This window comes from Marmota monax, unplaced genomic scaffold (assembly GCF_021218885.2).
Source record: "Marmota monax isolate L192 unplaced genomic scaffold, Marmota_monax_Labrador192_F-V1.1 WCK01_AAM20220418_F8-fsc00020, whole genome shotgun sequence".
NCBI classification, from domain to species: domain Eukaryota; kingdom Metazoa; phylum Chordata; class Mammalia; order Rodentia; family Sciuridae; genus Marmota; species Marmota monax.
In genome coordinates, this window is record NW_026692912.1 from 5,327,167 (window position 1) to 5,351,787 (window position 24,621).

Here is a 24,621-nt window from a genome sequence, read left to right on the forward strand (position 1 = left end):
GTCTTGGGTCTAAGATTTGATCACAGTGTGACATTTGAGGTATACAAGTTTCTTCAAAAAAGTAGATGGCTGGGTGGGATGGTACACACCTGTAATTCCAGTGACTCAAGAGACTGAGGCAGAAGAATCACAAATTCAAAGCCAGCCTCAGCAACGTAGTGAGACCCTGCCTCAAAATTCTATCTATCTATCTATCTATCTATCTGTCTAACTATATATCTCTATCTATATAGATATAGATATATAGACTGGGACATAGCTCAGTGGTAGCACACCCTAGGTTCAGTGTGCACCCTAGGTTCAGTGTGCAGTATTGGGGGGAAAAAGAAAGAAAGGGGAAATAGCTAGAACACTGAAAGTGTGAATAGCAGTCAATAGATAAATACTACATAGCTATGTAGATAGATAAATATTTTTAGATATATAATATATACTTGGGGTGGGGGAGTCCTATTTATCCATATGCTTAAATTATGGAGCTCATCCAAGCATAGCAATGCTACCCAAAGCCAAGTCCTTAATAATCACAGGAACATCATACATCATGTGGAAAACTTATAATAATTATACACTTTGTATATGTATAGGTTTTACCAATGTACAAAGGTTTTCACAAGCTAATGGTCTTCAGGCTATTAGGAAGAAAAAACAAAATATAAACCAAGATCTATTTTTATTTAAAATCCATTTCTTTTCCCCTTCTTGTTTGTTTTTGTAGTACTTGCGATGGAACCCAGAGGTATTCTACCACTGGGCTACAGCCCCAGCACTTTTTATTTTTTATTTTGAGACAGGGTCTTACTATGTTGCTCAGGCTGGCCTGGGACTTGCAATTCTCCTATCTCAGCCTCCTCAGTCACTGGGACTTCAGGCATGTGCCACCATACTCGGCTTTTCCTATTTTGGTTCTTTCTTTTGCACTACGTAGCCAATGCCCCCCCCCAAAAAAAAAAAAAAAGTGAGCATTCAATTCTATTAAGACACACTGAAGTCATTTTCCAGCATCAGAAATCCAGAGAGATGGATTGATTATAAGATGATTATTAATACTCCTTACCTCTGAGGCTATTTTCATTAGTATTTTCCTTTAGTATACTTTTTCTTTGTTCCAATTTTTTTTCCCCAAAAGACATGTTTTATTGTGTACTTAGAGGGAAAAATCAAGAATGTCTTTTATTTTTAAAAATATTCATGTAAATATAAAAAGTAACAGCACTCAGTAGTTAACACATGACACCATCAGAACCTGGATGGCTAATTAGGAGTTTCCAGACCCTTTGGGAAATATTCAATTTTTGTATGATGAGGTCGTTTCCATTAATGAGTAGGGTTACACCAATGTTTATTCATCCTCCCTTTATACCAGGATATATGAATATGTGAGATGATTTTATAAACCAGTTTTAGCTATTTCTCGTTATTATCTATTATTAAGTTTATTAAAACACAGCATGCTTGCTTCTCTGAAACTTTCTTAGCGTCACTATGGATTGGGGGCCCTACACAGGTAAGGCATAAATTATTTCTCTGGTTGTTTCTGACCAGAGAAATTCACACAGGTTTGAATGGGAGTTTTATTTATTTATTTTATTCAAAGCCTCTATTTTAAAAATACCCAGCAAATGAAATGATAAGGAAAAAATAATCCTGACTAATTAGTGAAAGGTTGGTCCAAATTAAAGGAAGATGCTATGCTACAAAATATCATTTTAAACTATATAGGTAGCTGTGTTTCTTAGACATTTGTTGTTTTATCTGAATGTGCTGTCTCATTCTAATGATTTTTTTTAAAGACTAGCCAATGCTGATTTGTAAAGCACTGATTTTTCAAATTCAAATAGGGTAGCTTAACAATTTTGAAGTTTCTCACAAATTTCAATGTGTTTAATTGTCTCACTTTAAATCTTTTATATAAAGGTAATGAAATGCTAATTTCTAACTGTTGTACAAATCTGATGACAATACAATGTAAGAGTTTTCTGTCATTGTTAGTAATAGAGATCTAATAGAAAGCATAAGAATATACTGAGACCATCACAGTGCTTACACTTTACAAGAGTTCAATACATATCTGTCAATTGAATGTGAGTTGTTATAATTATTACAGATACTATCATATTGCATGAAGTAGACAGGTGGATATGTAATAGCACCAGCAGTAATTTCCATTTTCCCAATTATCCTTTTCAGCTGTTATAGAAAATAAGTCTTTAATGTTATTCTTGTGCTGCCTCTATAGGATTATGTTTTTTTCCATATATTACCAATTAACACATAATGATCTGACCTCAGAATAATTTACTTGTCTCATTTTACCAAGCAGAGTATTTGGGGCACTGAGTGACCCTGCAATTTCCCCCAAGACATGGGATGAGAAACTATCAAAGCTAAAGATGCTACTTAGCTCCTCCAAAAGTCATCCTTTCTTCTCCATGCATGGCTTTTTCTTTAGTGGAATTCTGGGGAGATGTGTGGGTGAGAGAATTTAAATATGCAAGGTGTGTCAGAGATGCAAGTGTTCTGCAAAGATTGGCTACTTAACTCTCCTAACACGTAAATAAACAATGTTCTTAAATCTGCAAGCTTTTTGGATCAGAGCAATTATTATGCTATGGAATGCTATCTTTTGTTAACTATCACGATGAATGTTTTTTCCAATGCATTTCTTTTTTTTTTAAATTTAGCTGTTTTGTAAGAAGTGGGTGAGCTGACCTCACCCAAACCAGTAGAATTCTATTTATAAAGTAAATAACAAAAATACCCAAATCTATTCAGTCCTTGACCGTTCCCAAAGCTTTCCATGCCCATGATCACATTTGGCCTTCATAATAGCCCTCTAGAATGGCTAGAGATGATATAATTGCAGCTGGAAATGAAGACGATATTCACATGGAACATTTCAAACAGTTTGCAAGTGCACTGCTCTCCTATTTCTGTGATGCAGATGTGAAATTGAAAAAAAAAACAACAACATAGAATGAATGCCAAGAAATAGCGTGTGATGGGAATGTTGTTCATTTCTTCCTTTAGTAAACCACAGAAAGATTACAAAGGCTACTGCGCCCAGTACAGAGGGGAGGTGTGCGATGCAGTCCTGGCAAAAGATGCTCTTGTGTTTTTCAACACCTCCTACACGGACCCCGAGGAGGCCCAGGAGCTACTGGTTCACACAGCATGGAATGAACTGAAAGCCATGAGCCCACTCTGCCGGCCGGCTGCAGAGGCTCTGCTGTGCAGCCACGTTTTCCCAGAGTGCAGTCCTGGGGGAGTGCCTACTCCCACCCCCATTTGCAGGTAAAACTTCACAAATATGTAAATGAGAAACTTCCATGGTTGTGTCTTCAAACAGGAAGTTTTCAAAAGAAGTTGTCATTTGCCATAGAAAAGACAAAAGCTGGCTTTCAACCAAAAGAGGAGGTGATTCCCAGGATAAAATTCCTACCAAGTGAATCACTGATGATGATCTATAATACAAAGACACTGAACTTCTAGAAAAATGTCATAAAGGATATAATATTCTATTACTCTTGCAGCGTTCACATTATTGTCCTATTTATAAGTAGTCTTGCTTCCTGCAAAATAAAAAGAGAAATCCTAAACTCACATGGGCTCCAATAGTAAGACTTATCAAAAAATGCTGGCTTTTGAATCAAATAGAACAAATTTCAAATATGGTTAGTTCTCATTTTTAGATGTATATGATCTTAGGCTAAATTTCAGTTTTCCTCATCTGTACCATAGAGTCGAGGGGAGTAAAGGATGAATTGCACCCATAATATATATTAGAAACCAGATAGAGTGTTATTCTTCCTGGACTTTCTTTAAAAAAAAAAAAAGCATGAAAACTACCAACATTGCACATTTCTGCTTCTATTTTGGGGTGGAAACTTAGCTATTTAAATTAACATAATTTTAGGGCTTGGTCGTTCTTGACAATGCAAAGTCAGTGTTTGTTGACACTGTCAGAGTAATATAATTTGTTTCTTCACCTAAGAAGATTGTATTGTGATCAGGCATGACATGAAAAATTTCTGGGAATAAAAAAGGGAAAGAGAAGGAAAGAAAAACTAAAGAGAATGGGGGAAAGAGTGGTGAGAAGAAGCAAAAAATTGTTCTTACAGGAAATTAAGAAATATTTTTCAAATGCCCTTGTAGTTATTTGAAAAAAGAAAAAACAAAAACAAATGAGTCTGTTGAATGCCTCTTTTAAAATTTACATTTCTGTTTCTTAAGCTTCTTTAGAGAGGTCTCAAAATTGTATGGTTGGAGTTCTGCTCAATAATGAAGCCCTTTAACTAGAAAGTAGCACACATATAATACATAAGAAGTGTAACTGACAACAGTATGTGACAGTAGATTCTATCAGCCTTTTCCGTAGCACTGCTTATGTAATCTGTGGTTGTCACTGTCACTGGGATAGTTACCATACTCACGCAGTGACACAGATGAATCAGCTCAACGCTATGGACAGTTGCTCAAGAGAAACAATAATTTGATTAGAAATGTGTTTCCTTTTTTGTGATAGTCATTGTGGTTTTCTGATTATAAGACATATCATTCTATTGCATAAAGATCAGAATATTTATAAAGTCACAAAGAAGAAAATTAAAATCTTCTGTGTGCTTGATACTTTTAGGTCTTTTTAAAAAAGTTTTCAGTTTATAGTCTGTACCCATTTTTCTACTAGTTTGCTCTCTCATATCTAATAAAATTGTAAGATTATAATTTAACTATTTATTTATATTTGCAAATTATTTTTCTCATTGCAAAATGAGCCTCTGCTTTTGATTCAGTTGTTTTTTTCTTTTAATTTTTAAATTATGGGCACTTTTATATGTATACAAGTAGAGATCATTGTTCAAAGAATGCCCACGTACCTGTCACTCAGCTTAAATCAGCTCATACTCAATCTCAGTTCATTCCCACTCACCCAGCCCACTGCAGCACCATCCCAGATTACTTATTTTGAAGTATATCATAGATATTTTATTATTCCATCTATAAACATTTTATTGTGTGTCTTAGAAAGAGGAACAACTATTTTATGTAGGTCATTTCTTGAGGCAAAATTTGTTAATTCATTTTTTTGGTAGTGAAATCAGTTAACCTTTCACATGCCCTAATTTATTAGATACCTGTTTTATAAGTTTTTCTTATGATTTTAGTTTGGGAAAAGTAGACTCTTAAACTTACTCCATGGAGTGAGTCAGTTGTCCACTGCCACATTATCAGTTTTTCCATCCTTTCTCTTTCGTTGTAAAATAATGCATTTATTATAACACCAATAAGCCATGCCTCGGTGCCCTCTTTACAATATCATGCATGCTGGACTGTTCTAGGTTGAAGCTTTCAAGCACTTCTTTCATAATGAGTTTCGTGCTTTGCATCCATTTGACACAGTCATGCTATCCCAAGCTTTGCCATTGCATCAGATAAAAATCTCATCTAAAAATGAACCTTATTTTATGAAAATTCCAGTTTGGCTTTCATTACACAGATTCAGACAAACATCAGAAAGTATAATATTTTATTCGTATGATATCATTAGCAATGAATGGTTTTATCTTTTAAAACATGTTTACTTGTAATGCAATTATTTTTATGTAGGAAATTTTGAAAGGTGTTGACAAAGTCAACAGGTAAATTTCATTTAAAATTCGATTAGAATAACAAAAAGTTTATAAAATTCAATTTGAGAGAAGTGCTGTGTTTACTGAGTATTCCCACCCAGAAGCATGCTACATCATTCCTTTTAATAAGATCGTGCTTAGCCTGTTAGTAAAGTTTGGTGATTTCCTTCACATTGCTTTTTCTTATTAAGTTTATGGTTAGATGTGGTTTATGGTTTCAGTTACTGTAACATGAGTACTAATTACAATATAATTGTGTCCCTGGACTAGAATGTCAACAGAACAGTGATACAGTTACCTCCCTCATTCCTTATTGTGATAAAAATGTTGTTAATTTCCTTAGAAATTTGAAATTTTAGAGTTGAGCTATGTCATTTTCTGGAAGATTTCAATGAAATGTTTTGAATGCCATATTCTTTTATTGAGATATTTAGCTGGTAGAAGTATAGTTTATATACAGCAAACTGAACCTCATTTAAGCATCAAGTTCAGTCTTGACAAAGGTACACAAGTCTGTAGCCACTGGTCCAGGAAAGACAGAATGTTTTTATCCCCATAAAATACACACATGCTCATTCTAATCAATGATCCCCAAAGGCATCTGCTGTTCTGATTTTTCTGACCATGGATTAGTTTTGCTTGTTCCTGAATTTTACACTCATGTACCATTTTGTATCTGGCTTCTTCTGCTCAGCAAAGTGACACGTTTTTGACATTTATCCATGATGCTGCATGTGGCAGTCGTTTGTTTTTATTGCTGATTTTACTTATTGGGGTGGTGGAGGTGGGAGCAGTTAGGTGAGTAAATAACTAGGGGCAAGCTCTTCCTGTCACTGCTTAAGAACTTTAAAGCAATTAATGTGGACAACTGCAGCATCAAAAAGAAAGTTATGATAGAAATGTCAGGCCACTCAAGATTACCCACTCATTAATACGAGCCAGACGCCAGCTTTTGGACAAGGAAATATTCAGAGTATATTCACGCAGTTCTTAGTCTGTTCCAATTTTTTGGCATTATATCTTCTAATGATTGAGAGGGATCAAGTCTTGTCAATTATAAATCATGAATCCTTATCCACACACTGGGTATTTTTTCCTCTTTATTTAAGACGTTCTTGTTAGTGTATAATAAAGCTACTATTTTTATTTTATGGTATCAACCATTTTACAGAATTCTATTAGATTTTTTGGTTGATAGTCTTGTGGTTTCTCTGCCAGAAATAATATGATCTATAGATAATGATAGACCTCTTTCTTAATTAGAATCTCCTTTCTTAACTAAAATTTAGGAAATTTTACCAGAATTAAAATTGAGGGCTGGGGATGTGGCTCAAGCTGTAGTGCGCTCACCTGGCATGCTCGGGGTGCTGGGTTCGATCCTCAGCACCACATAAAATAAAATAAAGATGTTGTGTCCACTGAAAACTGAAAAATAAATATTAAAAAATTCTCTCTCTTTAAAAAATATTGAATTTTATCTCTTTATATGTTAGCCCAAAAAGATATTTATTGAGAAAACATCTAACATTTATATCCTATGTTGGTTTATATGCATGAGGCCACAGATGTTCTTTTTAAGATTTAAAGTAATTGATTTTTTTAAGGAAAAAATTCCTTCCATTGGGATCTGAATTTTACTAGCATAGCAGAGATATTTAATATCTCCTAAATCTATAAGTTAATTGAGTGTGCTATTGTCCCCCTAATTCTAATTGTTATTAGATAAGTATTTTTATTGGAAAATTATTTTTTCAAATTCTCATGTGAAAACATTTATTCACGTCAGAGTGAGAAAATACAAACTAAAATGTTTCACATTTTTGGATTGATCGATACTGGGGATTGAACCCAGGGGTGCTTTACCACTGAGCTATATCCCCAGCCCATTTTATTTTTTTGTTTTGAGATAGGGTTTTGCTAAGTTGTTGAGGCTTACCTCAAACTTGTAATCCTCCTGCATCAGCCTCCTAAGTAAGTCACTGGGATTTCACATGTGTGCCTCCAGACCTGGCTCATTTTTTACTTTATGGAATTTTTTTCCTCTAATGTATAATCAATAGTTATAAAAATTTTACATTTTAAAAAGACTATATTTTTAAGGATAAAATTAAAATGTATTATGAAAATATTAGTATCACCTTTAATTAAAATATTCAGTCCTTTCTACTCTGATTTTTATCAGTTTGATCCAATAGTTCATTAATGATACATAAAAATTTTACACACTAATAATTTTCCTAAGGATGTTTTCTTGAGATTCTGATTTTCAGATATTCTCATTTTATGCTTTCTTGCTTGCTTGTTAGATCTTTTGTAAAAGTTCCATTTGTTTTTATTCTTTAGTGGTTCAAAGGTCTTCAGCCCTTTTGCATTGTACTTCTAATTTCTTGTGAGATTTTTAGGAGCCTACAGTTGCTCATGATTTTCTAATTTAAAACAGTCATTTCATAATGTGTCCTTTTTCTCGTGAATGACAGGGAATTCCATCTCCTCACAAACATTTCTTGATCTCCTATTAGGCTCCAAAAGCTGGTCTAGGCATTTGGGATATATTAACAAACATAATAAATAATTTATGCACAAACTTAGAAAAAATAATGAGGACTAGGGTGATGGAGATCCTGAGTGCAGAAAATAATGCAGAAAACTTGCCATTTTAAAAACAGGATATTCAGGGTACCTCTAATTAAGCTAGAATAATTGTACTGAATCCTCCATGCTTGTTGTTTGCAACTTTGTCTGGAATTGTAAGCCAAATTAATGCTGTTTACTTATATTTTATTGGCATATGCTCAATTTGGGGAACATTATTTTTAGCTTTTACATTTGATTTCATGATCATATATAAGAATACCCTTGGGGAAGATCTCTATCTGTCTAAATACAAGAAGATGTGCTTGTGCAAGCCAGGAGCAAGATTCAGACATAAAAGGTAGCAAGTTAAGCAGCACTCTCCAGGGTTTTTTTTGTTTGTTTTTGTTTTTGTTTTTGTTTTTGCTTCATTCTCCCTTCTCTTGCAAACATACCCCAAATTCTAAATCTCATTTTTATGCTCATGATCTCCCTTATTCATCCTACAGACAATTCATCCATCAATATTGGCAAGTTGGGCAAGCAGGAGAATAGGCATGAGTGTTAAAAAGACATTATTGGGCATCTGAATAAATGTGTATACACACACACACACACACACAACTCCGTCCTCTCTGAATCCCTCAGGTATTGAAAGAAGGGTGCCTGCTATGTTCCTTAATTATCTTTCATTTCCTCTTATTAATCCCAAATATCTTAATTTGGCATTAACCAAATTTCTCTGACATAGCTTTGTCATATTACCCTTAAGCTAATATTAATCCTCCAAATCCAAATATTCCAACTAATCTCTCTTCAGTTTTTTCACTCATTTCCTGGATTATAGATGAACATAACAGCTTTATATTCAAATAGACACTACTCTGGCTTTCTCAGATGGACGCACACGCAGCCAGGGGACAGGACAATGCTTCTGGGGAAGAGGGCTGGGTCAGGAACCGCATTCCCTCCTATAAACTCCGTGGAGATGGTGCAGTTCTGTTTTAGAGAACAAAACATGCAGATGTGCATAATGTGTGCCTTAAACCCTGCCCAGTGACGCTGAGAATATAGAAAAATTTCCCAGGCTAGAAACTGATTGAAAATGATTCATGGCTTTTAGTATGCATGATGTTTTAAACTCTATGTAGCTTGTTTTTGTACCTTTATGGTTATTTTAATATGAAGTTGAGAGAAGACATATTGGGGATTCCTAATCTCATAATGCCTGTTAAATTGAACAGCTCCTTTCCCCAGTAGCATTAATTACCCTGAGAAAACAAAACAAGATAGTATTTAATCTCACAGCATAATATACCATATCTCATAAGGCCTCACATTATTTAAGGTAAAGGAGTCCTTTCAAAAATGCTTTTGCAAGCACAGGCGATGAATTATGATGATGTTTTGAAAATACAGAATAAGCTCCACCACAGATTTGGCTTTAACATGCCATGATTCATCAAGTTTTGTTCTCCATACAATATTTTAGAGAGTACTGCTTGGCAGTAAAGGAGCTCTTCTGTGCAAAAGAATGGCTGATGGTGGAAGAAAAGACCCACAGAGGACTCTACAGATCCGGGATGCATCTGCTCTCTGTGCCAGACTGCAGCAAGCTTCCCAGCATGCACTGGGATCCCAAGGCCTGTACCAGACTGCCACATTTAGGTAACAGAGTCTCCCCCACCCCAAGACTATGGAAGTTAAAATAAATGTACTGTTTTGAATAAACTAAGGTGTGAACTGAAAGCTCCTAATATTTCTAGGCTTTCTAGGCATTTCTAATTGTTTTTTTGAGTTTTGCCTTCCTTACATACCTAATAAGTGGAATCCTAATGCTATCCTAATTGCACAGGTTAGCATAGTTTCATTCCATTTGTTCTAAAACAAATTAAAGGTCACTGCTGCTTGAGATCTTTATTTTATAGGGAGCTTATGAGAACTTGTAACGATTTTCTGGAATGTGCAGAAAAAATGGCTAAGAAACATATTTTGTCAAAAGAGTGGAATAAAGGAATAAAGTCCTCTTTCTTAGCCAGTGAAGCAGATTTTTAGGCATGCAAAAATAAGCCACATGTTTGAAAACGCTGATCTCACGAAACAAAACTGAATTGCTGCATGTTGCTTTAATGAACTTCGTTTGTAAGGAACTATGTTGTTATCCCTAACAGCTGGTTTAATTTTCAAAGACGTAATTTTCACATTTGAATGCAAATAATGTTTTCCAGTTATATATTAAAAAACTGAAAGTGAACTTGCATTTCTTAGCACTCTCTCACAGAATACATGAGATATCTGGATGCTCACTTAAAACAAATTTTTATCCTTTCCCTTCAGATTATAAAAAAGAAAACCTAACAAGTAAGTAATTTTATTTGTGCCCTTGAAACCTTATTTGTATGTAATTGGATTCATGCATGCGGATTTACACTCATTCTTCATGATTTTTAGAACAGAATGTAAAGCACCCTCAAAGACTTTGCACCATATTAACCCAGGATACAACACGAGAAGATCTTAGCTTGTAGCTTCTAATTAGACTATAGAAGTCATCATATTTAGTGAAGGACACAAATGACAGACATCTCCCCCTTCAAGGTTTTTAGCTTGTTTTATGCCTTATATATCTATAAGATAAGCCAAGTTTAAAATGTCATCTTCTGATTTTGCATTCATTATTTTTTATCTAATCGTTCATGTGTGACTACAGCTATTTCTTTGAGCTGATTTGCAACTGACAAGTCCTTCTTTTGGAAGATAAGCATTTTGTATTTTTTTCCCAAAAGTTTATTATTTGTGTGAGAATTCCATGTTCATTGTAGAAAAATTTCTGTATAATCATAAGAAAAAAATTGTAAAGAAAATAATATCTAGGATTCACTTTTCCCCCAATTTTTTTCTTGATTCTAAAATTAGTTATACTAATCAGATGGAGACTATCTTAAATATGTACTGGAATCTCATGTTCTTCTCATTTTACCTGTAGAATCAGATGAGTTTCTGCTGATCTTAGTAAGGGATGCTCAGTGTGGTCCTCCATCCCATGTACACACTGAGCACCCATAGAGGTTTAAAAAGTGCTGTTGCCTGGGTCTCATACTTATTTTGATGAAGTTGATCTGAGATACAATTTGTAGAATTTTTAAGTGTTTTTTTGTAGTTAACACATAACATTATATGTATTTATGAGGCACTGTGTGATGTTTCAATATGTGGATCCATTATGTGATGTTTGAATCATAGTAAGCATATCTGTCTCAAACATTTTTCATCTGTTTGTGGTGAAAAAATTCAAAATCCTTTTTCTGAGTTTTTATGAAAAATATAGTAGTATACTACATATATACAATCATTATCTGTTACCCTCCTATACAACAGAATAAAGATAAGTGCTTTTGAAGATAGCTAATTGTCCATATAATGTTTATGAAGGTAAACTGCATGGTCTTAAAAGGGTTGTCACAAAATCCCTTGGAAAGGACCCAGGAAGGCTGCTGGGAAAGGGTGCCCTTGAAACTAACTTCTGTTGAATGATGCTTTGACCTACCGGAAAGCAGAAATCCTCAGAATGAAACTAGAAGGTTTCCACATTAATTACCTTTCTTGGTTGGACTGCTCAAAAGCTGAGATTACACTCTCTTCCATGGTGCACATGACAAGGCTTGTCATGATCACCACAGCATTCTTGATGCCTAACAATCAATATTGATTCAGTGAATGTATTTATGTATGGATAGATGAGTAAATAAACTCCCCTCATGTTCACAGGAAAAGGATAAAGAGATAAAATTGATCAGAAAAAAAAGAAAGGTAAAATGGAGACAGAATGGAAATACAAATCAATAATTTAGATCCAAAGAGATAATTGATGTAGCTGTAGGGAAGATCAGAGCAAATAGATCAGAGGCAATAATCAAGGAATAAACAAATAGAACTATTCTGAAAAGAAGATACATTTAAATCCTTACAGCAAGATTATTGTTCAAACTCTTTAACTTCTTTCATTTAAAATTAAATCTTAATGAGTCTTCATGGATTTTTCTTTAAACATGCCATTAAATTTTATTTTCTGATATTTTTTAGAAAAAAAAAATGTCCTTATACTTAACTAGTGACTTTACTGATTTTACAGATTTCATTATGCTGCCTCACGTGTTTGATATGATACAAACTGTAAAATCCAGGTACAAAAATAGTCATTTCTCCCTGTCTTTTAATAACTGCTTCTACTTTACTGTTAGCAAGAAGCAGAGCTCACTCACTTAAGGAACTTCCCTACTTGGATGAAGAAGCCTAGGGGGGCTTTAGTCTGGAGAGCACTGGCCCAGCTTTCAAGCCAGTCTGAGTGGACCCAGGACGTCTGGGTCCACCCCTGCTGTGGTGTTGAAGAGGAACTCTGTCATCCCTCCCATACAGATGTTTTAGTGCTCTGCTGATATTTCTCTAGCCCCAGGTGCCTGCTTGAGTCACAACAGGGACCAAGTTGGACCTCCATGGGCTTCAAAGCCACTTGCTTAGCTATTGGTGATCAGGGCACAATCCCTGTGTCCACTCCTGAACTAAGCACCCCTTGTAACCTCTGCTGTTACAAGTGTCCTATTTCAAATGGCATGAAGGCTTTCCTTTGCTTAGCTGGTAGTGGCCAGGGCGTAACCATCGTGTCCATTCCAGACTAAGAAGTCAGATACAGGCGCCTCTGGTAACCATCACTTCTACAAATGTCCTTTATCAAATGGCTTTAGGCCTCTGCTGGGATAAATTTTTCTTTTGACTTTGTAATGTGATGTTACTACGTTCCCTTATGTCATTTCATTGTTCTTTTACTATATTGCAGTCAATTGCTAATATTTCATTTAGGATCTTCTGAATCTGTTGTATAATCTACATACGCACTTTTCCTTTGTGATAACATTGCAGGTTGTGATATTAGTATTGCAACTTCCTGGAAGAATTCAAAAGATTTTTCTCTTACTGGAACATATCATAAAATATGGAAGTTTTCTCTGTTTCAAGACTAAATTATAATCATAATCCTACAGTGACTTTTAAAACTAATTTCTTGACTATGGCTATATTCACCTTTTCTTATTCTTCAAATTTGGTAACTAACATATTCCTAACATTTTCCTTAAGATTTAAAGAAAGTGATTGCACAATTATGTATTATTGCATTTTTATTGATCTTTGAATCTATTGTCATAACTCCTTTATCTTTCCTAATTTTGTTTGTGCCTTATTCTTTTCTTAAAATTCCACGGATTAGTTTTTTACTCTATTGTTCAACTCTATCAGTTTTGTTTCCTTCTAACTTATTAATTTCTGCTTGCATATGGCTATTATTTTATCACCTGTTTTCTTTGTTTTCTGTAGTTATTGTTTCTTGTCCAAAGTCTTGAACTAAATATAGCATTTATTCTCTTTCTTCCTTTATATCTAATGTAAGGAGATAACACTATGAGTTTATCAGTAAGCACAGCTTTGGTCAAGTCTCATACCCACAAAGTTTTTTCTGAAGTTGGGGTGTGACTCAGTGGTAGAGCATTTGCCTAGCTTGTGTGAGGCCCTGAGCTGAATCTCAAGCACAGAAAAAAAAAAAAATCTAACCTATAACTCTGGATACTCTTACCTTTTTAAATCTAAAAAGTTATAGAATTCTAAAAATCCTATTAGATTTTACTTAATCTATATTAACTGCATTTGGTCAGGAGTATATCTGCATAATTTTAGCTTTTGAAATTTGAAACGCCTTTATAGCCTTGCTTAAGATTATGTGTCTCAGTATTCCATAAACATTGAAAGGTTTATTCTCTCTTTTAGGGTACAAAGTTCATTCCTAGCTATTAAAACATTCTTGTTAAGTTATGTTGTTAAACTATTATATGTCTGTGTTATTGTCTTAATCTATAAAGAGGAGTCAGAATATAATTAACCAAGTTGTTTTAGTACATATGCAACAGCCTTTGCACCCTACAGAATGGCACAAGTATGGCATCTTTTGGTCTTCAGCAGTAATGCATATATTAATTGTTGTTAAATTGCAATGGCCTTTAACATTGGAGTTTGGCAAGAATTCAAGTTTTAGAAGAACTAACTTCTGCTCATTTGTATATTAATGTTTTCATTTTTTTAGTCTCCTTTCATTATTTTTATTGTCTGTAAACTGATAGTACATGTGTACAAAAGCTCACTCTAGACAATTGACTACAGTATTATTACAAGAAATATTGTATTTAACCATTTTCACAACTGTTGTCAATCATAGACAATACAACACAGTACAAAGAGCACTAGCCCGGAATCCACATTTCTCTTGGGAGAAAAAAAAAAATTCTCTTTTGAGTTTCATCTTTAAAGTCATATTGATTCTATGTGCACAATTGGATTTTATAGATATGTAACCAGGGAGAATCCAATACATAAGCACATTCTGAACATTAAATTTAATTTACGGGTTTATTTGATATAAAAACTGCTTCTTAAAGGTTTGAGAATGAATGAAAAGAATTACCGTTTACTTTCAGCATTCCCACCAATGACGTCCTCAAAGCCGAGTGTGGACATTCCCAATTTGCCTTCTTCCTCATCTTCTTCCTTCTCTGTCTCACCTACGTACTCCATGACTGTAATAATCTCCATCATGTCCAGTTTTGCAGTATTTGTGCTTCTTACAATAACTACTCTTTATTGCTGCCGAAGAAGAAAAGAATGGAAAAATAAGAAAAGGTGAGATCTTAGTTGAAGCTAATCACACAGAATAATATTTTAAAACCTACATATTTAATATTGGAATTGGGGATAGAAAGAGGAATATACATAATACCTCCAGCCTCTAAGAGAACACATAGCCCTGCTTTGAAATTAAGCAGCCTTATCATGATTTTTGAAAATGTTGATAATTTCTAGGTGCGGTGCACCTATAATCCTAACAACTTGGGAGGCTGAAGCAGGAGGATAGCAAGTTTGAGGTCAGCCTCAGCAATTAGCAAGGCCCTAAGCAACTTAGCGAAACCCCATCTCAAAAATTTTAAAATATATAAATAAAAAGGGCTAGGGATGTGGCTCAGTGGTTAAGCATCCTTGGGTTCAATCCCTGGTACCAAAACAAACAAAGTCAATGACTTTCTTTTTGCCTGCAATCACATGTCCTAAAGTTACTTCACAACAGATAGAACTTAATACTTTGGAAGAAAATGGATATTTCTGCTCCCCATATCCTCTCCTCATCCCATTGCCCCTGCCAATTTGGATAGTGACAAAATTCTTGAGAAAAATGTGCCTTTTGACTCTAGACAAAACAAAATATTTTATTGCTTTCAAACTGAAGATCCTGTGGCTGCCTAAGTACAATTGGTTTTATTTTTTTTCCAAATGCCACAACTTTCAGGATGATCTAAGTTTGAGTGCAAAGGTTTTACCTGCCCTTGAACTCATTATTTGTCTTGCCTGTCTTACCTACAGAGAAGCAGCAGCAGTAACCCTCACCACACTGCCTTCTGAGCTCCTCCTAGACAGGCTGCATCCTAACCCCATGTACCAGAGGATGCCACTCCTTCTGAATCCCAAATTGCTCAGTCTGGAGTATCCAAGGAATAACATTGAATATGTGAGAGATATTGGAGAGGGAGCATTTGGAAGGGTCTTTCAAGCAAGGTAAAGTTACCCATGGGAAACAAAAATTCTCCATTGAAATATGTCATGTCTGAAAATTATCTGACCATTAGTCTGAGGTGTGTGTGTGTGTGTGTGTGTGTGTACATATATTTTTAAATAGTTGTTAATTCTTTACATCATTAACTTTATTCATATTATATGCTATACTTTAAATCTTGATAGCTTCCCCTTTTGTCTTGAAAATAGGCATGAACGTGAAAAGAAAATATTTTATTGTATTTCAAAGAAGTAACTTATAGGAAATATAAATGTCTCTTGTTCAAATCCCAAGAAATTACTAATAGTTCAATCTCATTTTCTTTCTAGAAAAAAAATTGTCTTACATTTTGAACCAAAATTTCTTCCATTGCTCTTAGGAAAGAATTCTCAAATTTAATTCTCTTTAATTTCCTATTGTTATTTTCTCCATTTGATGTTTATTTTGAATTAGCATTTCAATTTAAGAATTCAGAGTTTAACATACATACATGTCAATGGAGTAACAAAACAGAAAGGGGGGAAAAATCCCACAAAAATGGAGAAAACCATGAGCTTATAAAGGAGTATTATTAGGGCTAGCATTAGCCCATTTTTTGCTTTTGTGTGAAATGGAATAAAACACCCTCTCTGCACAGAAAGACCAGCCTCAGCAACTTAGCAAAGCCCGAAGCAACTTAACAAAATCCTGTCTCAAAATTTAAAAAATATATAAGTAAAAAGGGCTGGGGTGGGGCTGGGGTGGTGGCTCAGTGGTAGAGCGCTTGCCTAGCATGTGTGAGGCACTGGGTTCGATTCTCAGCACCACATATAAGTAAATAAAGGTCCATCAACAACTAATAAAATATTTTTTTTTTTAAAAAAGGGCTGGGGCATGGAATATACACAATACCTCCAGCCTCATGGAATATACACAATACCTCCAGTGCTCATGGTTAAGCACTCCTGGGTTTAATCCTGGTACCCCTGCCAAAAAAAAAAAACAAAAAACTTTTTTACATAAAGATAAATCTTGACCTATATTCGTAGCAGCCAAGGTGTCAAGATTACATGATGGTGAACATCTCACACAAATACTTTTTGGGAACCAAAAATAAGCAAGCCGCACATTATATGAGGGATAGAAAGATAAATAAGTCACAATCCTTACCTTCAAGGAATTTAGATTCTGGCCAGAGATTAAGGCATTAGAGCACAATGATAGTTCATTAGGTCTTTGCACTTTAGAATTCCAATAATTGATAAATAATGCATTTCTCAACCTTAATCTATGCGGAAAACAGCCCCAGTGAGTTTTATTAATTGGAGGCAAGGAGTTTGAAGTACAACTGATTCTGTGGCTCTGGGAAAGACGAGGTAATGTGGGGATATCTAGGGCCATAAGGTGGGTACACATAATCTTCCTGTTCCTTGGCTTCTTTATCAATAAATTTATCTCTCAGGGCTCCTGGCCTACTTCCCTATGAACCTTTCACTATGGTGGCAGTAAAGATGCTCAAAGAAGAAGCCTCAGCAGATATGCAGGCGGATTTTCAGAGGGAGGCCGCTCTCATGGCAGAATTCGACAACCCCAACATCGTGAAACTCTTAGGTATGAAAATATATGAAGAAATTTATTTCATCAGAAAACAGGATTTCCAAGTTTTTCTTCTTTTATATTTCACTTATTTATGCTTTTCCCTTTGCTTCCTAATGTCTCTGTCCCTTCCCAAAATCAGCCTCTTCACCTACGTCCCAACATTTATTCTGTTTCAACCCTGGAGGATGTTCAATGCTTACTGAATTCATTATGTTTAATTTCATCAAATCAAATTTCCTCCATCTTTGCTGCCATCTTCCTATTTATAAAAAATGTTTTAAATGTCCCTACATAATCTCTCATTGACAATGCTTCTCCACTACACAATTTATTAATATCAAAATAGTCTCTATATTTTACGATTTGTTTTGTTTCTTCTTTTTCTTCTCCAACTAGAATGCCACAAGAACAGCAATTTAAATTGTTTTTACTCATTGCAGTGCTCCTATTTATTTTTGGATTCATAAATGTAACAAACCCTTAACAAATATTTGGTTTGTATAATCACAGAGCAGCGAACAAAACTTGCAAATATTCCTGCTCTCACAGAGCCTACATTCATTTGAGAAAGACAGATAATAAAAATAAACACATAAAAATATTGTATGGTGAAATATTATAGCCAAAGACTTTTTATAAATCAAGGCAGAGGAGAACTCTTTGAACTGTAAGGTAAACTATTTGAATACTTCGGTAAAAATGTGACATTTATATAAAGACCTAGTGGAGGTAAGGGAGTAGCAATGTGGATAGCATGGGAAAGAGTGTCCCTAGAAGAATGATAAGATTTGCAAAATTCCCCATGACAAGAGCGTGTCTCCTGTGCTTGGAGAAGAGCAAGGAGAGGCTTGAAGCAGAATTAGCAAGAGAGAGTTATCAAGGACAAGACCTAAGAGGGGAAGTCATGGGAACAGTCGGAAGATTCTGTTAGACCTTATTAAAAACTGGCTTTTACTCTAAATAAAATGGGAAGTAAATGAAGAGTTTGAGCCAAGACTTGACAAGATGTGACATGACTGGCATTTGTCCAGAACTTCTCTGGCTGCTTTATTGAACATAGTCTGAAAGGAGGCAATAAAAGCAAGGAGACAGTAAACAGGTATTTCAATAACGGAAAGAAAAGCTGGGTGGTGTGCCCCCAGGGAGTGGTATAGAGGAGCCTGAGAAGTGATGGGGCTCTTTGTGTAATTCAGGGGGCCACCAAATAACATTCTGACAGACCAAATGGGAGCTGTGCAAAAAGGAAAGACTCAAGGAGAGTGGGTGTCAGCTTCGCAGCTGAGAGAATCAAGGGGTCACTGACTGAGCTGGGTAAGACCAGGAGGAGCGGGTGTCTCCACTGGAAAGAGAGGGAGAATTCATTTTAAGAGATGCTTCCCACTATTTGCAGGTTTCCTTAGTAGAAAGCGGGAGTTCTTTTTAAAACTTTTTTATTCTTTTGAGATGCTCACGCAACATCCAGATAAAACTAAGCAGGCAGGTGGATGTGGAGGTCTCAAGTTTAGAAAAGATGTCCTGGTTGCAGGTATAAATCAGAAATCATGAGGGCATATAAATATTTAAAGTCATGAGACTAAGACACTTAAGGAGGGGCTGGGGATGTGGCTCAAGCGGTAGCGTGCTCGCCTGGCATGCCTGCAGCCTGGGTTCGATCCTCAGCACCACATACAAACAAAGATGTTGTGTCCTCCGAGAACTAAAAAAATAAATAAATATTAAAAAAAAGACACTTAAGGAGTGGAAAAGGAAGTCAGCAAAAGAAAAGACGTCCAAGGACTCAGCCCTGCAGCACTGCAACATTTAGAGTGAAAATGATACGAACAGTAAAACAGACTGAAAAGGAGCAACCAATAGAAAAGGGACCAGGGGGAGGGAGGAGGAGAAGGAAAGGGGAAATACTGGGGAGTGACAGTGGCCAAATTATATTGTTATATTTTGTGCATGTACAAAATATGTAACAACAAACTCCACCATTATGTGCAACTATTACCCACCAATAAAAATGTGGAGGTGGGGGAAGGTGTGTTCTAGGCTCCATAGGAAGGATTTCTAAAAGTTGAAAGTGAGCAGGTTATATGCAGTGAGAGAAGGACTGTAAAATGACCCTGGGGGCAACGTGGAGTTTCCTCCACCCTTAGTCCTGATCAAGGGCTCTTCTTCCCCTGACCTATTGCCACCCCCAACTCCAAGAATCAGTATGCCCAAGGATTCTGTTCTTGCCCATCTTATTCTACACAATTCCTCCAAACCACTCTTCTTGGACAGGCCCAGACCCTCTCCCTAATATTTTGATAACTCAACAATCAAAATCTCTACTTTCTCTCTTAACTTCAGGTTTCAATTGTCTATTGCTTGTTCGATGTTTATGGCCACTTCAAATCCAGCTTTCACAAAACCATGACTAAGAGTGCATTTTAAATTAGATGGTTTATCTCTGAGTTTCAGTCAAACATGGTGACCTGGGACGATCAGGAATTGCTGATGATCAGTGAGGAGAGCTGAGTTCCTCTTACCACATGGTCCCGAGAGGTCAACATCTATCAGGCATAGGAAATAGGGCACTAGATTTTGAAAGAGGTACTGACAAGAGATAAATACAGTTTGCTCCTTGAATTTTGTGTAACTGAATAGCCTTTGGAAATAATATGCAATGAGCACCAAAGCAAGATATTTTCTTGTTGCAGAATAGTGTTTTACTGTTCCTTAAAAATGTCGACTCTGCATTTATATATAAGTAGTTACAATTTTACAACATCTAGAATTCCTGGGATTGATTCAAAGACAAACTATGTGCAATTTGCAAATTTGTGATTACTGTGGTGGCATGTTTAAACATCACTACTAAGAGTTTTCCCTCATTTTTATTGCCCAACAAGAACTCAGACTTATATTACCGTTTGCTAAATGCCATCTTCAAATTCCACATCAACAGCCTATAAACACAGGGTCTGCTTTTACTTAAGTGTACATAAGCAGTAATCATTCATGCATGTGGTTCCACCAGCCTCACAGTTTCTTGGAAGTTAGTACCATCTAAATGAGATGACAATGGTAAAAGGAGAATTGGAAAAATCTATAACATTTACCTTCAATGAAAGAAAGTTGCTTTGTTTCACACATGTAGACTATCAGGCACTCATTGAACATGTTTGTGTTTTAAAAATTGATTCTGTTTTATTGAAATCCTAGTAAATAATGGTTTTGTAATTGTAAATTTGAGATGGGTATAAATGCAAGGCTATGCTGAATTTTTCAAAAGTAAGAGGCATTAGAAATTATAGACTCTTACCCAATATTCTAGTTGAGGAAATAGCACGATGACACAAGATGATTTGTTGAAGATGTCACATTAGTATTGAAAGACATGGGTTGGAATAGGCATGATGTTTTCTTATACCCATTCACCTCTCCATCTTTAAATCCATTCACCCAGCAGTTTATATTGAAAGGCCACAGGGAGCCAGGCAGAGAACTAGGGAAGTTACAAGAGTGAAAACAATCCTTCTCTTAAGAGTTTGATTCTACTTTGAAGTCCCAACTAAGAATGGGGTTGGAGTTATCACAATATATAAAACATTTTGAACTCTTAAATATATACATATTTTTTTCACATGCATAATTATAAATTACATATAATATACATGAATATATAATTGTTTATAACCATCATAAAGTAGAAATTTTCTATATAATATTTTCTGCATGAAGAAGTAAAACATTTCATTAAATAACCTCAGTTCCAGAAGATTTCTTTTTCTCAGAAAATCCCACTGTCATTATTTTTTCCCCAAATAAGAATTCTTTTAAAATCAATTCAACTGGCGTTAACAGTGGTAACACCAGTTGATGAGGTAGGTAAATCCCTGTTGACTAAAGATGATCTTATAGAAGAAATCTTCAATTAGATCCAGTTGACATTGCTTTAATTTTCTCAAATATGCTGATTGCTATAGCCCCTGGAATTAAAAAATAACTCCAAAATAAATAAATAAAGATAACATTATTTCTTATGTCCCTTTTTTAAAAAATAAGCTTCTAATTTTGGCCTGAAAAAATAATAAATCTAACAATCTATTTTTATGGTGATGTGAAATTATGCCCATCTGATCTAATATTCCAAGTTCTCCGGCTTCCTTATCAAATATAGCAGTCCTAAGATCTGCAAATGTCCTCCTGGCATTAACTCTAAAACTCTATTTATGCCTAAATTTCAAAATATTTTACTATAGCTTTCTAAATACTTGGTCGAGGATATCTTGGATCGTTTTTGTTATTCTTTCCAAACTTGATACATCTTCCTCATTATAATTCTTCAGAGAAGTAAACAGAAACTGAGCAATTACGTCACCTACTGAGAGCAAACATCCATTCATGAACTCACTCGCCAAACATGGAGCACCTGGTTAGCCAGACACGTGGGGGGACATGGGGAATCTAAAGAGGAATAAGACATAGTCTCTCCTTGCCGAGTGCTAAAACATTGGGGAAAAATCTCAAATGAACAAATCTTGAAAAAATGGGAAGGTAGGTACTATGTTGAAAGATATTAGAAGCAAAATCTGAGACTGGAAGGTCAGGAGCTGAGGCCCCCCTAAGAAGGATAACAAAGAAGTTGAATCTTCAAAGGTAAACAGGGAGATGTTTAAACAAAGGAGGAGGGTCAAGGTTTGACCATAATGCTGTCAACAAAGAAAAAAAAATAGGGCCCCATATTTTCCAATCTGGTCATTTGCTTTTGGAGTGCTTTTTCCATTGTGTGATTCTGGAAACCAGCTAACTGAGTGTGCTACTTGGTTGCAGGTGTGTGTGCTATTGGGAAGCCTATGTGCCTGCTCTTTGAATACATGGCCTACGGTGACCTCAACGAGTTCCTCCGCAGCATGTCCCCTCACACTGTCTGCAGCCTCAGTCACAGTGACCTGTCCACGAGGGCTCAGGTCTCCAGTCCAGGACCCCCACCCCTCTCCTGTGCTGAGCAGCTTTGCATTGCCCGGCAGGTAGCAGCGGGCATGGCTTACCTCTCCGAGCGCAAGTTTGTCCACCGGGATTTAGCCACCAGGAACTGCCTGGTAGGTGAGAACATGGTGGTGAAGATCGCAGATTTTGGCCTCTCCAGGAACATCTACTCAGCAGACTACTACAAAGCTAATGAGAACGATGCTATCCCTATCCGTTGGATGCCACCAGAGTCCATTTTCTACAACCGCTATACCACAGAGTCAGATGTGTGGGCCTATGGTGTGGTCCTCTGGGAGATCTTCTCCTATGGCCTGCAGCCCTACTATGGGATGGCCCACGAGGAGGTCATTTACTATGTGCGGGATGGCAACATCCTCTCCTGCCCTGAGAACTGCCCCCTGGAGCTGTACAATCTAATGCGTTTGTGTTGGAGCAAGCTGCCTGCAGACAGGCCCAGTTTCCCCAGCATCCACCGAATTCTGGAACGCATGTGTGAGAGGGCAGAAGGAACAGTGGGAGTGTAAGGTTGAAGGTTCTCAGATGAAATGCTGCAGTCTCTGTCAGACTCAGTGAGCCAGAGGAATGCTACAGCAGAGGCCTACCAGGCCCAGATGGGAAAGAGTAACAGTAGCATCCCTTGCCTCTTGTTTCCCAGAGGTGGGGGGAATGACAGCACAGAACCCCTAGGTGGACAGAACCATTGGAATTGATGATTGGAAACATAGGCTAATAAATGTGTCAGATAACAGGAGAGAGCTCCTCTTCCTCATGGGAAAAGTTTGTATCATACATTGTACAGGAAAGAGTATCATCGAATTCAGTTCCTGAGTTAGCTGGCGGCAGAGGAAGACTCTATTGTATTAAATTTTATAGGAAGTGGGATTCAGAGCTTCGTTTTTGATAGAGTTGATTCCTGTCCATTGTAATAGTAGAGTGTTTTCACGTGATACATCAGGTCAAGTTCAGAAATTGAAAAAGCAGGAGAAATCATTTTTTTTTTTTTTTACCACCAAAAGACAGGCTCTAGGTTTTGGTTGAATTTCTTTTTTTGCACTTAATGCATATTTTATATTTGTCTGTATTTAGAGTTGTGCTTCTACTTTATTGTCAGAGAGTTTCTAAGGAATAAAATGACAAACCAGCAAGGCCCTATTCTTACTGTTATTCTTAGTTCCTTTTTCTATTTTGGCTCCTCCAGTGCTAAGACTTTCCTTAGTGTGCATTTATTATGAATATAATCTGCTTATTTTATTTCTACATATTTTTTTTTTCTGAAAAAAAAATGGCATTTTATCACTCTTCTTTTTTCTTTGAAAACTTAATTACTTTGCTTTAACCTTTATCTTCTTCCTTTTTCTGGGCCTCTCTGTACATTTTTAGTTGTTTATCTGCTTTTTTTCTCCTTTATTTCATACATACAATAAGCACCTAGAAGAAATAAAAATATTAAAAACACATATTTTATATATACTGGTACATACACATCCTTTTAAAATTATTATCTCTTTCTTCTATTTGTGCCTTTGAAGTCACACATTTCAAATTTTGTTGCCGCTGTCTATTAAATCTCTCAAACCATGATGTTTGATATGGGGTGTTACAATATGTTCTTGTGGCTCCAAGTTATTTCAAAACTGATGTTTTTGTGCATTCTTCTTGTAGAAACCAATTCAATTGTTCATAGCATAAACATAGTGTTACTTCCTATGTTTATGCACAGTGTATTCACCTATCTTGCTATATGTTATTTTGTTTTTTTAACAAAAACTTCTGGAACTTAGATTTCTGATGCTTCTCAGTGGAGCCCCACATAATATATATTTATCTAAGTCCAACACAAAATGTAAGAGTGTATTCCTGAGACAGCATGAACACCAGTTCTCCTAAAATAAGCAAATAGGGAACAGAAAAGAGCAGTCTGCTCCAAACCTGCTTGCTTTATTTCAAACTAATTGGTAGTTTGGGAAAGTAAGAAATGATCTGAATTCTTTTTTTATATATTTATTTTTTAGTTATTTTTTAGGACACAATGCCTTTATTTTATTTATTTTTATGTGGTGCTGGGGATTGAACCCAGGGCCTCACGCATGCTAGGCAAGCACTCTACCACTGAGCCACAACTCCAGCCCTGATCTGAATTTTTGAAATCGAATTTTCCAAGTGACTACTGGAAAACTTTACCTGAATGTCCCCCAAATCTGCCAAATGTATCGATTCGACTCTTGGTGGAAAAAC

General features: G+C 35.9%; 1 protein-coding gene across 3 annotated transcripts in view; it reads left to right on the forward strand.

Annotated features, from left to right (window-relative positions):
• Musk (muscle associated receptor tyrosine kinase) overlaps positions 1-23,531 on the forward strand; it is a 96,252-nt gene extending 72,721 nt beyond the window's left edge. For 2 of the 3 annotated variants that reach the window (XM_046452033.2, XM_046452036.2), the window contains 6 exons: positions 3,031-3,294; positions 9,694-9,869; positions 14,723-14,924; positions 15,660-15,851; positions 17,291-17,439; positions 22,228-23,531. In XM_046452033.2, coding sequence (XP_046307989.1) covers positions 3,031-3,294; positions 9,694-9,869; positions 14,723-14,924; positions 15,660-15,851; positions 17,291-17,439; positions 22,228-22,910 — 1,666 coding nt within the window. In that variant the 3' untranslated portion in view covers positions 22,911-23,531. Of the gene's footprint in view, positions 1-3,030; positions 3,295-9,693; positions 9,870-10,538; positions 10,563-14,722; positions 14,925-15,659; positions 15,852-17,290; positions 17,440-22,227 lie in introns of all 3 variants that reach the window. The other variant, XM_046452035.2, reaches the window with a different exon arrangement.
• The last annotated feature ends 1,090 nt before the right edge of the window (positions 23,532-24,621 follow it).